This window comes from Aquarana catesbeiana, linkage group LG04, assembly GCF_042186555.1.
Source record: "Aquarana catesbeiana isolate 2022-GZ linkage group LG04, ASM4218655v1, whole genome shotgun sequence".
In the NCBI taxonomy this organism is placed as follows: domain Eukaryota; kingdom Metazoa; phylum Chordata; class Amphibia; order Anura; family Ranidae; genus Aquarana; species Aquarana catesbeiana.
Genome location: NC_133327.1, coordinates 247,218,966 through 247,233,628, shown reverse-complemented (window position 1 = coordinate 247,233,628; position 14,663 = coordinate 247,218,966). Strand labels below are relative to the sequence as shown.

General features: G+C 41.3%; 1 protein-coding gene across 1 annotated transcript in view; it reads right to left on the bottom strand.

Moving 5' to 3' along the window:
• Positions 1 to 14,663, bottom strand: part of LOC141139840 (probable cation-transporting ATPase 13A4) — a 149,873-nt gene that overhangs the window by 47,751 nt on the left and 87,459 nt on the right. Inside the window, exons 14-17 of the mRNA XM_073626364.1 lie at positions 10,526 to 10,676; positions 10,344 to 10,427; positions 3,974 to 4,133; positions 1,259 to 1,376 (exon numbers count right to left, since the gene is read on the bottom strand). Coding sequence (XP_073482465.1) covers positions 1,259 to 1,376; positions 3,974 to 4,133; positions 10,344 to 10,427; positions 10,526 to 10,676 — 513 coding nt within the window. The remainder of the gene's footprint in view (positions 1 to 1,258; positions 1,377 to 3,973; positions 4,134 to 10,343; positions 10,428 to 10,525; positions 10,677 to 14,663) is intronic.

The following is a 14,663-nucleotide window of genomic DNA, read 5'->3' as shown; positions in this document are numbered from 1 at the left end:
AAGGGCCAGGAATATTGGGCAATATTCACATACATTCAGGTACCTGTGAATTTTACTACACCTAGTCATGTCTCACTTTGGCAAAATGATTAACTTTTCTAATACCTCACATTTTTATAAAACGATCTAACATAATTTCAAATTAAAGTGGATGTAAACCCTCACATATACCCAGTGAAGTAAAAAGCAGCAGATGATACACAGGGATAAAAACAAATCTCCCCACATAAGTTGTTATCTTTCCCTTTCTATATTCTTTAGAATTCTTACATCATGTTAGAATTTTCACTTCCGCATTCAACACTGGGAGTGTAGTCTTGGCTTACACTGGGAGACAGCTGATTGGAGGAAAGGCACACAACCCCCTTCCACATAGGTAGAAGAACAAAGATACTTTCAGAGCTGTGCTGTGACAAGACAAGCTCTCTGCTAATCTATTTATAGTAACCTCCCCCAACACACATTTCAGGCTGCTTTCCCGTCTCAGAGAACTTGTCAGAAGTTATCATGCTGATAACAGAGAAACAAAACAGCAGAAACACACAGGACTCAGGGCTTTGGAGAGAGATAAGGAAACACTACAGATATACAGTATGTGCCCAGCTCAAATTTCATGAATCGAGTTTACATCCACTTTAACAACTATATGTTATAACATATGTTAACAGAATTTATAAATGCTATGTGAAGCTGACTCAATAGTTTCTAATGTGCAACTGAAAAGAGAATAGTCTGTGAAATAAACTGCATGAAATTCCTGGAAGCCTGGAACATTATAAATGCCAAACTTGACTTAATTTCAGACAGATTACTTAGGCACTAAGATCCATTGAGAAAGTTTAGAGAGGATTTTCACCTTGCAAGTGAAGTGAGTAGGGCTTGTTTCAATGTTTATACAATACCAGCATTTGTAATATATTTTTTAAATTCAGGATGAAATTATATAACAGGTAGCCAAAGCTAGCTGGGTATAACTTTCAGTTCAAAATAATCAGGGCTAGATTAAAGACAACTGATGCCCTAAGCATAGTCTAGCAATGGTGCCCTCCTTGGCCCCTCCATTAACTGACAAGACAGCCACAGTTTAGCCCTAGACCAGAACCCACAACTATGTTAAATAAAACATAAATTTAAATATTTTTATTTTATTTATTTAACAAACTGGACATGGATGAAAACTAGCAAGGTGCAATGCAGCCTCCTGGGAGATGAAGGTGGAAACCTATGGGGCACAAAAAATTGTTGGTCTTTAACTTACCTTCCAATACTCTCTAAATCATCCCTATTGGCATTCCCAAGAATTTTGTATGCTACTCCAATGACTCTTAACCCTTGAAATGTGTAGATTTCCAACGTATGTAAAAATTCTTCTGGAACTGCAAGGAAAATCATAGTGAGGATGTGACGTTTAATTAAAGCAAAAACTAGTCTAAGCTTTAATAAACCAATTACCTGCTTAATTTTATAGTACACAGTCAATTTTTTGCAGTTAGATTTACCATGAAATAAGAGTTCTAGAGTCTTCGCATTTTACAGCATACTTGTACTGTGTTTCCTTAAAATAATCACTTAGTAAACACGCAAAAAGTTTTAAGACTGAGAAGAGAAAATGTTTAATTTAAAATTTAAAATGCACAGATACACCTTTTGCAAGTGACTGGTTAGTTGCATTTATATTCAGTGTATAAAAAAAGGTAACACTTTGTTTTCTAGTCTTGTTTTGATGAGATACTGAAAGGCTGCAATGACAAGGCAGCAATGACACTGGGGCAAGGCTACACTGACAATGCTACACTGACACTGACAAGGCTGCAATGACACTGACAAGGCTGCAGATGGACACTGATAAGGCTGCATTGATTGGGCATTTAAATGTAAGATTTTTTCCTTAAACTTCCCTCCTAAAAGTTTTTTTCCTTAAAATTCCCTCCTAAACTAGGGGTGTGTGTTATACGTCGGCGCGTGTTATACGCCGATAAATATGGTAATTATCATTTTATCCATTTTATTGCTTTTATTAATCGTGGACCCAGGATGAATACCAGTACAGTATCCCCCACTTATATGCTTATATATTATCTACTTTTGTGAGTAGCCATTTGGCTGTTTTGTCTTGTCCAATTAAACAGAAGTTCTTTAATACTGCACTGAGTCTGGCGCACCTTGTCCTTTTTTATTTCTGTTTTATAGAGCTGTGCAAATATATAGAAGGGTAGGGCCCGAAAGTGACTCAAGCCCAGGGGCCCCCACCACCCTTAAAACTGCCCTGCATAAGACCTACAAGCCCCTTTCAGCAATAGCCTAGTAGGATGAAATACGATCCTACACAGGTGGGTGTTGCGGTAAAGGAGAAATGTTTATGATTAGTAACTTTTAGACCCCTTTCACACTGGGTCGTTTTGCAGGCGCAACCTGAAACAGCCGCTGCTGTGTCTCCAGTGTGAAAGCCCCAAGAGCTTTCACACTGGAGCGGTGCTCTAGCAGGACGGTAAAAAAAGTCCTGCTAGCAGCATCTTTGGAGCGGTGTGTAATGCTCCTCCACCGCTCCTGCCCATTAAAATTAATGGGGCACCGCGGCTATACTGCTATACTGCAGAGGCGCTTTGCGGTGGTTTTTAACCCCTTCTCGGCCACTAGCGAGTGGGTAAAACCGCCCCTGCTAGCGGCCGAATAGCGCCGCAAATTCGACGGTAAAGCGCTGCTGAAAATAGCGGCACTTTACCACCGACGCACCTCCCGCCCCAATGTGAAAAGGGGCCTTAGTAAAAGATTGTGTAGCACTTACCCCCTAAGGAGCTGCTGGTAATTAATCGAACCTGTACTCTGCTTTTCCACTTCCAATGAATTAACTCAAACCACTTGACACAGCTGTGTAACAGGGTTGATATGAAACCCAATAACAAGGAACAACCCAACAATAGCAATATACATATATTGTACCTCTATCGTTACCTGGGTATTCGTTGCTCCACCTGCTATGAGAATAAACAAAGCCTCACGCCAATTATATTTTAACCAGACTGTAAGTTTACTGAAGGCTGGTTTAAGACAGTAATTACAATAACAACTCTGGTACACGAATTCAGAACAACAATAAACTAGGTGCATGTAAATAATTGTCACTCAAAGATTACCCGAATTATGCATGCAGGCGCACCTCCAAGTGGGACTAGTGCTCAAGGTGGTAAAACCTTGACACTGGGCACCTTCCTACTTCCAGTGCGACCATGCAAACACACACCAGACTTACAGCACACTATCTAGTGCTAGAAAACACAGTACAATACAGTATAGATGCTCAAGAGCTCCCCCTACGGTGCAATGCAGCCCCTAGAGCATGTAACGGAAACACAAGGCCTTACAATGAATGGTATAGTCTCTTGTCTTCTTTCTTCAGCTAGCCATATTATACTGCAATATTTGTATTTCAGTGAGTTAGTAGATGACAATATAATATAAAGTGCTAGATAACGGTGAACTCAATTATGCAACACACTTGTAACTTTCTTCTGTGAGAATGCACCCAGACCTTCGGCCAATGTCAGTATCTACAGGCTTTGAGGCCTAGTTAGACACCGTCTATTTGAATGAGACCAGGCAATTCTGCAACTTGGCCTTCTGGGTAGGCAAGTGGGCACTGTGGGTAAATAAGTCTTTTCCAGATGAACCTTTAAATCACTTCCTGCACATGCTTTACAGCATGTTCTGATGTGTAAACAAAGTCTTATTTCACAGAGATGAGCTGGCCACTAGAGGGAGCCAAACACTAATCTAATAGCATTACATACTTGCATAGCATTAGATGGCAAAAATCCCCATGCTACAATTGCATTCCAATGTTTTCATTCCTAAACACAGTAGATGCAAGTGCTACAAATATTTATTACATGAGTCTATAACACCTTAGTTTTATATTGTTACAAATGCTTTTTTTAAGCCTGGTAACACTTAAAAAAAAATACATAAAATCTACCTGTTTCTGGCCTGCAGAAACTGGCCACCATCTCTGGAGCTCCCTTCATGTAAACAGTTAATTCACCATCACCTCCTATAACTTCAGTTATTACAGACATACGTTGCATGGCTGAAGAGAACGGGTACTGGAACAAAACATTCACTCCAAGCACTGTGTTCTGGAAGGAATGAGATAATATACCTTATTTTCAACAAAATATTACTTTCAACAATAAATCTACTATGTGGGTGCAGTCAAACAATAACTGAGCAGAAAACAAACTTTGGGCTTGATGCAATGCCCAGAAATTATTAAGGTGTGTACGGAAGACTTTCGTTATCATGACTATCATCATGATTCTTTACCAATTTTGTGGCTATGATCTGCCTTAAACACTGAAAGTAGGGGTATCTGCTGCCACCTGTCAGACAGGAAGTTCCAAAAGGGGGAGCTAGGCAGTTCAGAGCAAGGGAGGTTCTCCTTAGCTCCTCCTCAGGTCAGGTCACATGACCCAAGGGAGGACTTCTCACTGTGAATTGCCTTATCCAATGAATGGATTATTGAGGGGTGGGGGGAGGGAATGATGTACTGGGTACGATCTGTACTAGGGTGTCAGTACTGGGGGGTAGGGATCTGTGATGGGGGAGAACTGTACTGGGGGACAGAGATATGTACAGGTGGGAGAGATCTGTACTTAGATGGAAAAATCTGTACTCAGATCTGTAACTTGGGGGGGGGGGGCTCTGTAGTGGGGGGAGAGATCTGTATTAGGAGAAGGAGAGTCCTGTATTGGAAATAGATTAGAGGAACCGAATTTATTCTCTCTTGAGAAGAGGAGATTAAGGGGGGATATGATACATAGATGGTCTATGTGTTGAGTTATCCGCTTTAAGGTCATCACTGAGGGCTCCAAATACGGAAAGGTTTCTTCACAGTTAGAGCTGTGAAAATGTGGAATAGACTCCCTCAAGTAGATTGCTTTAAAAAAGGCCTGGGTTATTTATTTATTTTAATATAACTGGATACTAACATTTACAGGTAATACAGGTAAAGTTGATCCAGGGAATATCCAATTGCCTCTCAGGCAATCAGGAAGAATTTTTTTCCCCTGCAAATTGGATCATGCTTTGCTGGGGTTTTTTACTTTCCTCTGGATCAACTGTGGGCAAAGGGTTGTGTATATAGGATTGTATCATTTATTTTTTTAGGACTTTTTTACCCCATTAATTGGTTGAACTAGATGGTCTTTTTTCAACCAGACTAACTATGTAACTATGTAGACTTCCGCTTGTGGCACAGTAATAAGCTAAACCATTACCATGTACACAGTGAGTAGGCTCAAGTTTTATGTCCCTCCCGCTGTCACACTCACATTGGCCACAACACGCACCTTCTGATTATTTTCTGCATGCCCAAGGTTGAATTCCCCTCAGGATAAAAAAAGATCTATTGACCGACTTAAATAATTACCTGGAGGACGACAAGACCGCATTTAGTATAGCATGCAGCCTGATGTTTCCTTGCTATTTGCATTGGTGTTTACCTCTGCAAGTATGATATCAGTACTGTTTTGTATTAAACATTCCTTTATTATTGTCATATGCCTAATGTATACACATTTTTAAAATCAATATGTCAATCAATATATTTTACACTGTATGCAATCTTAACTACTTAAGCCCCGGACCATTTGGCTGTCCAAAGACCAGAGCACTTTTTGCAATTCGGCACTGCGTCGATTTAACTGACAATTGTGCAGTCGTTCGGCGTGGCTCCCAAACAAAATTGACATCTTTTTTTCCCCACAAATAGAGCTTTTTTGGTGGTATTTGATCACCTCTGCAGTTTTTATTTTTTGCGCTATAAACAAAAATAGAGTGACAATTTTGAAAAAAAACGCATTATTTTTTACTTTTTGCTATAATAAATATCCCCAAAAATATATATAAAAAAAAATTTTTTTTCCTCAGTTTAGGCCGATATGTATTCTTCGACATATTTTTTGTAAAAAAAATTGCAATAAGCGTTTATTGATTGGTTTGCGCAAAAGTTATAGTGTCTACAAGATAGGGGATAGTTTTATGGCCGATCGCGGCGATCAGCGATTTTTATCATGACTGCGACATTATGGTGGACACATCGGACAATTTTGACACATTTTTTGGGACCATTGGCATTAATACAGCGATCAATGTTATAAAATTGCATTGATTACTGTAAAAATGTCACTGGCAGTGAAGGGGTTAACCACTGGGGGGCGGGGGAAGGGGTTAAGTGTGTCCTAGGGAGTGATTCTAACTGTCTATGGGATGGGCTACATGTGACATGACACTGATCACTGCTCCCAATGAGAGGGAGCAGACGATCAGTGTCCTGTCACTAGACAGGACGGGGAGATGCTGTGTTTACCTGGCATCTCCCCGTTCTTCAGCTTTGTGACATGATCGCAGGCACCCGGCGGACATCGAGTCCGCGGGTCCCGTGGGCACGGTCACAGAGCTCGCGGCAGGCATGCGCGCGCACGGCGGAAAATTCAAAGTAACGTACAGGTACATTATTTTGCCCAGCTGTGCCATTCTGCCGACGTATATGTACAGGAGGCGGTCAGCAAGCGGTTAAAGAGGTGGGGAGCTACCTGAACAACATGGGAGAATTCAAAGATCACCATGCACGGTGTCACCTCCTCACGCCTGATTTAAACCCCTAATTGCTGTACTACCGTGTCGCAATCGTGCAGAATATAATAGAAGTCTATTAGCAAGGACAGCAAATGCGCAGGAAAGCTGCAGGTACACTGCACCCGCGGTGTGGGTAAACTGCAGCACATCAGTGTTAAAGCAGTCTTATACCATTATGCCCAGTGAATTGCTTCACACTGACCTGAAGATCTTTTCTTTCCTTCTGCTGGCAACACTCTGGAGACCTCTAGCCAGGATAAGAGGTGGAGTGCAGTTGGTATCACTCAGCATGGGACAAGCGCCAGCACTACAGAGGAGACTTCTGCATTGCACTCTGAAGCTCTGGGAAGCCCATACCGTGATCTACCAGTCACCTCTCCGTGATCTACTGGTAGATCGTGATCTACAGGTTGCTGACCCCCGTTTTACAGGATATTTATTACAATTCTGCTGTCAATTTATTTATTGTACTCATAATCTATTGATATTTTTGATTTGTAATACTGACAATGACTTATCATGACAACCACTTACTGTTGTGAATGAGTTGAAACAAAGTGAAAATTCCCTTTGGAAAAATACCTAATCAAGTGCAAGGAAAATTACCCCTTCCCACCTAAGGGTAAAACAAATCAAAAGCCTTAGCACAATTTTGCAACTTCGACATGTGTTACTAAAACTGTACATATCGTCACAACTACTTTGTGTATCCAGGTAAATTATACTTTGTTTTTGTTTTTTTCAGGACAAATTGGGCTTTCTTTTGGTGGTAAACGGTAATTGATATCTCTTGATTATTTTTATTATCAAAGAAAAACTGGCCCAAAAATAGTATAAAAAAAACTTTTTTTTTTTTTTATAGCTGTATATTTCCTGGTATCACCATCATTTACCATTAAAACACAACCCAAAATAAATTCTTCTGCTCCTGACAATCACCTGTAGTCCAGTCCAGAAACAAATGTTTCCTACCCAAAATATGTTGAACATGACCTTTGACCCCAACCTTGACCTTTGACCCCAACCTTGACCCTAACACTAACCTTGACTAAGCTTGACCTCAGTTTTTTTTCTTTATTTTGTATTCTTTATTTTTTATTTTACTTATTTATTTTTACACACTTTTTTTATTTGCAGCTTCATCTCCTGCAAGGAGGGATGGACTCACAGTGACTGATCACTGTGATAGCCAATCAGAGGCTATCACAGCAATAAGGTGACCCAGAATCATGGGTCCCGGGTTCTGATTGTTAGTACAAGTCCCAAGGCTCTTGGTGAGAGTCCGGTCTCTGTGCTGTGAGTGTGAAGAGTGCGGAGAGGAGATTGGTGGCCCAGATAGAACGCAGCTCCAGAGGCTGACACAGGGACTGGAGCAAGGAGTTCAGGAGTGAAAGTTACCCAAGGGAACTGAGAAGGGTGTTGGAGCACAGAAACGAAAGGTAGACACAGCTGAAGAAAGTTCTAAAGAAAATATATTAGCCTGTGAGCGTAAAGGGGTGCTCTATGCACCTGCTCTATGCACCTGATTGGCTAAAATCCAAGCTACTCAAGGAGCCACAAGGATTCCCAATCAGCTAACCACTTGTAGAAGAGGGGGGTGTCTGCACACAGAAGGTTTTTCGGACTTCTAGCCTTGTGGGTTGCCTGAGAGTCAGGCTTTGAGAGAATGGGAGAACCTAGTGTAGAAGTAGATGCAGAAGAAATTCTGACACTTTAGCCAGAGTGCTCAGAGTATCTGTATGGACATCATGTCTATGCAGGACATACAGTATCTCACAAAAGTAAGTACACCCCTCACATTTTTGTAAATATTTTATTATATCTTTTCATGTCACAACACTGAAGAAATGACATTTTGTTACAATGTAAAGTAGTGAGTGCACAGCTTGTATAACATAACAGTGTAAATTTGCTGTCCCCTCAAAATAACTCTCAGCCATTAATGTCTAAACCGCTGACAACAAAAGTGAGTACACCCCTAAGTGAAAATGTCCAAATTGGGCCCAATTAGCCATTTTCCCTCCCGGTGTCATGTGGCTCATTAGTGTTACAAGGTCTCAGGTGTGAATGGGGAGCAGGTGTGTTAAATTTGGTGTTATCGCTATCACTCTCTCATACTGGTCACTGGAAGTTCAACATGGCACCTTATGGCAAAGAACTCTCTGAGGATCTGACAAAAAAAGAATTGTTGCTCTACATAAAGATGATCTAGGCTATAAGAAGATTACCAAGACCCTGAAACTGAGCTGCAGTACGGTGGCCAAGACCATACAGCGGTTTAACAGGACAGGTTCCACTCAGAACAGGCCTCCCCATGGTTGACCAAAGAAGTTGAGTGCACATGCTCAGCGTCATATCCAGAGGTTGTCTTTGGGAAATAGACGTATGAGTACTGCTAGCATTGCTGCAGAGGTTGAAGGGGTGGGGGGTCAGCCTGTCAGTGCTCAGACCATACGCCGCACACTGCATCAAATTGGTCTCCATGGCTGTCGTCCCAGAAGGATGCCTCTTCTAAAGATGATGCACAAGAAAGCCCACAAACAGTTTGCTGAAGACAAGCAGACTAAGGACATGGATTACTGGAACCATGTCCTGTGGTCTGATGAGACCAAGATAAACTTATTTGGTTCAGATGGTGTCAAGTATGTGTGGCGGCAACCATGTGAGGAGTACAAAGACAAGTGTGCCTTGCCTATAGTCAAGCATGGTGGTGGCATTGTTGTGGTCTGGAGCTGCATGACTGCTGTTGGCACTGGGAGGCTACAGTTCATTGAAGGAACCATGAATGCCAACATGTACTATGACATATTGAAGCAGATCATGATCCCCTCCTTTTGGAGACTGGGCTGCAGGGCAGTATTCCAACATGATTATGACCTCAAAAACACCTCCACACACCACTGCCTTGCTAAAGAAGCTGAGGGTAAAGGTGATGGACTGGCCAAGCATGTCTCCAGACCTAAACCCTATTGAGCATCTGTGGGGCATCCTCAAACAGAAGGTGGAGGAGCACAAAGACTGTAACATCCACCAGCTCCATGATGTTGTCATGGGGGAGAGGAAGAGGACTCTAGTAGCAATCTGTGAAGCTCTGGTGAACTCCATGCCCAAGAGGGTTGGAAAATAATGGTGGCCACACAAAATTTTGACACTTTGGGCCCAATTTGGACATTTTCACTTAGGGGTGTACTCACTTTTGTTGCCTGCGGTTTAGACATTAATGGCTGTGTGTTGGGTTATTTTGAGGGGACAGCAAATTCACACTGTTATACAAGCTGTACACTCACTACTTTACATTGTAACAAAGTGTCATTTCTTCAGTGTTGTCACATGAAAATATAAAATAAAATATTTACAAAAATGTGAGGGGTGTACTCACTTTTGTGAGATACTATAGGTTTCGATTCTTCTAACAAGCCATAACAACTGAAGCAAAATGAAGGAACCCTTACCTCTTTGAAGAAAGCTACCATATATTAAACTCTGTTACATTCCTGTCTGTGCATGGCAGTGTGTGTCTCAGACATTTGCCACAGTAGATGTTTTACCCCATTCACTAAGATAAAAAAAGCCACTTTTCAAAGTAAAAATTCACTTTGAAAGTGAACATGCCCTACTTCTTTGGTGAATCCGTGGCACTATGTTGTCTTTAAAATACAACAGAAGTGGTGTTTACACTCAATTTTGTTCAATTACATTCAGAGACATACATTATATGATCCAGGCTGAGGTCGCGTAACCATATTCTGGCTTGATGATTCCTCATTATCACATGTACCAGTATCTTCCAATACCTATGTAAGTGAAAAAAACATTCAATTAGCTGTACTATTTACTTTTTTTACTTGTGTGTAAATATATATATAAAAAATGCTTATACTGTTCATATTACCCAGCCAGTAGCTTCAAACATTTTCAAGTCCAGAGGATCCCCTTGTAAATTCCCATCAATCATGATAAGAGAGTGACAACTTGTCATTGCTCCAAACATGGGCCCCCAGGACAGCTCACTCATCTGGTCGTGCTTAAGAATTTCCTGGAAACTGTGGTCAAGATAACAAATGATGCAAAATCAAATAAGCTAGTATTGGTGTAAAAAACTTAAGCTTTCAGACTTGCTGATCCTCCCTTTCAGCTGAGATCACCTTACCAAACACCTCAGCTTGAAAAAGCTTTAAAAATACAGTTAACATAACCTTGGATTATTATTACAGCATAGGTCTAATTTAATGACACTTAACTACTTCCAGCATACAGGTCATATATATACGGCCTCGGGAGCAAGTGGTTATATCAAGATCGTGACTGCAATTCCTGATCCAGAGATATGCATCTCCTAAAGCTTGTATCTCATTATCTGTGAATCATTGCCTTCTTCTCTGATTAAGCCCAAAAGTAGATGTTAGCCTCGTAGATGACACTAGGGATCCGGTTTAAGCAGCACAAACCAAGAGGCAGGGATGGGCACGGCATCAAGACACTGATAGGGTTGAAATAATGACTTAGAGTTCCACTTTAATTGTTTCTGTTTTTTCTTACCTGTGTACGTATCAATTGTTCTATTTAAATTGTTTGTGCTCCTTTCTTACCTATGTACGTATCAATTGTTCTATCAATCTGTATCTAGATGGAATTTGGAACTGCTGAATAATCATTACATGTTCGCTGATAAGAAACTCTTTGTACCTTAACCTCATTTGGTAATGCCGATAAGATTACTGCTTTTGGAACTGCCTATAAAAGAAGTAAAGGGAGCAGTCCTTTTGGGGATGCTCAGAACTTTGATACAGACATACCTGACTCTGTGTCTTAATTCCTATATGAAGCAATAATTAGACAAAGCAATATAAACTATAAGCAACTTATTTAAAAGTTGAACCTAACATTTTGGCGCCCGAAACAGGGACTCACCGATGATACTACAAGAGGTGGGCGAACGCGGCTGACGGAACAAAAAGACAGGCATTCCGGGAACCACAGATCAAAAAAAAAACCTGCGCAGGTAAGAAAAAGCTTTATTTTTCTTATATTCTGTGCTCCCCTGATTTGTGCCTATCCGTTCTGTCAGTTACGGTTCTCCTGGTTTTAAAACACCAGCCTCTGTAGTGGTGAGTCTAGAATTACTGCATATTTTAGTTTATATTGCTGGAATTATTCGTTTGTTCGTTATCTGTGTTTGTCTTGTCTGTCTTGTTGAGAAAGTGAATGAGCCTTGTCAAGGATGGTATGAGTTAGAAGGGGATTGCCGAACTAAGCAACGGAATGCGCCTTACCTCACATGATTGGGAACTTGAGGGCTTGTGAGCTTGGGGGTCTGACGCTTATGCTTAACCTCACATCTAACTCATAAACCATAGACGGGTTGAGAGTATAAGCCCTGTCTGCTCCATAAAGCAGGGATAAGAGTGTATGAGAGGGATTCCCAGATACGGGGAGGGAATAAGATCTCCAAAAGTCCGGAGATCTAGTCGGATACCTGGCCACTTAAAGGAATGCTTGTATATGTTGTAGCCGCATTTTTGTATATGTTGTAGCCGCATTCTGGTTTGTTATTGGGCTAGCATATAAAGTAATTATTTGTTATTGGGCTAGCATATAAAGTAATTCGGTTTCAGAAATCTCATTCCGGAAAAGGTTTCTAGTATTCTAGCACCCTAGGAGGAAGGCAACGAGGAACTAGTGTAACTTAGCTGGTTTGCTATTGGGCTAGCATATAAAGTAATTATTCATTCTTGTATATGTTGTAGCCGCATTATATTGTACACTAAGTGTCCCAAACGCTACCTAGGCAGGACTGTTAGAATGGGCCAGAGGAACACAAAACCCCGTCAGGGAATTGTAGCACATTACACAGTGCCACAGATAATTAAAAACATCTGTGGAGAAGATGAAGCACGGGACTTAAAGGATGTCCTTCGTAAATTTAAGGTGAAAGGAGCAGCGGGCTTAGACCCGGATGTATGGAGTGAAATAAAAAGGGACAGACAAGGAGAGGTGTTAGAGAAGCAATGGATGAGTCAGGTTCAATGCTTAATTAAGGTTTCAAATAGAGCAAAAGAAGAGGGGTGGAAGTATAATCCAGACTGTGATGGTTGGGATATGAAAGACAGAAGAACAAAAAATGTTGAAATTTTAAATAATCTTAGTTCAACCATCCCACCCCCATATACTGACATAGAATGTAAACCACACAAGATATATCCTGTACTTAAGGGTAGAGAATGTTTTTTTTTTTTTTTTTTTTTTTTCAGGTTTGTGGAGTATAAGAATTTCATTCAGAAACTGTAGCTCCCGTACGCACTGATACATGCATTATAGTAAAGCCAGCTGTTTTTTGTAGATTTGTGACACAGTTAATGAATACACATGAAGCGACCTGGCAGGATGGGGAGGATCTATGCAGACACAAAATGACTCTGACCCTGTTTAACCAGTTTATGACAGAAATAGGTCCACACAGACCTGCAGGACAAGTTGATGGGGATGGCAATTTAGAGACAGGACATGTCAGACATATAGACTCAAGGGCCCCTTTTATTGCTAGATTAGAAGCTTTTTGTCAGGCAAAACAACAGGAGAGGGGGTCCATATCACCCATGAAGCAAATGCCAGGACAGACTGTATCGGAATTTTACTTATCTATGGAAAGTATGATGGCAGATGAGGGATTGGACTTGGCCCTGCCAGTCACAATCCGAGCCTTCAATAGACAATTTATGGAGGGATTAATTCCACAGATAAGTGAGAGACTGAAAGCCTGCACACCAGAGTGGAGGGCAACTAGAGATAGAGGGACGTTGTTACAAAAAGTGCAAGGCATAGAGGCGGACTTAGCAGAAACCAAAGGGAGGAAATCTCATGCTATCAACGCACTCGGGGGTCCCCAAGAGCAAGGTAGAGGTTCCTTTCGCAAACCCCTTACCTGTCACTACTGTAACAAGATTGGTCACATCAGACGCAACTGTAAGAAAAGAATAAGGGATGAAGGAGAGGAAGGTGTTGATTCTCCAGTTAATCAGAGAAGGAACCAGCCCAGGGACAACAAAAATAGTCATATCAGGCAGCAGGGAGATGGTCCACGAGCATGACTCACCCCGGTTTTAGAAAAATCCAAAACAACAATGTTTAAGACAAATATAACGGTTGGTAATAAGAAAATCTCTTGTTTAGTCGATACAGGAGCTTCACGCTCGTTACTTTCTGACTCTGAACTACTCCCTGGCCAAAAATCACCTGACACTTTACTAATAACTGGATATGATGGCATTTTAGCCGACGCCCCGCTTACAAAACCTCTGAAAGTTAAAGTAGGAAACCACATGTTCCTTTCACGCTTTCTGGTATCCAGAGGAGCCCCCACTAATTTGTTAGGAGCTGACATTTTGCAGAAAATAGGAGCTAACATTACCTATCACCCAGATGGCACTGTCACCTTAGCTATAGGGGATAATCAAGAACACATGGAGATGTGCAACCTGATACAATACCTAGAGGAGGAATCGGAATTGTCCGGCCCACCTCCTTCAGACTTAGATCAGATTTTGTCGTCCCTTCCAGGAGAACTATGGGAGAAACATCCAGCTGATGTTGGACTTTTGCCCATACCTCCGGTTACCCTACAGCTGATTCCAGGAGCAGTGCTTCCCCAACAAAAGCAGTATCCACTTAGTGCACCCCAAGAGACGGCCATAGAAATGCAGGTCCAATCCTTCTTAAAAAGTGGAGTTCTAAAAGAGGTAAAATCACCGGCAAACACTCCCTTGTACCCGGTTAAAAAGAAATCAGTAGCCGGTAGTCCGGTTAAGTATAGAATGGTCCAAGACCTTAGAGCGGTCAACAAAATACTAGCCCCGATGACACCTTTAGTACCCAATCCACATACATTACTGTCACAAATACCATCAACCAGTATGTACTTTACAGTTATAGATTTAGCGAATGCTTTCTTTTCCGTCCCGCTTGCTGAAGAATGCCAACTTTGGTTCGCATTTTCAATAAAAAAATCGGCAACTAACCTGGACACGCCTACC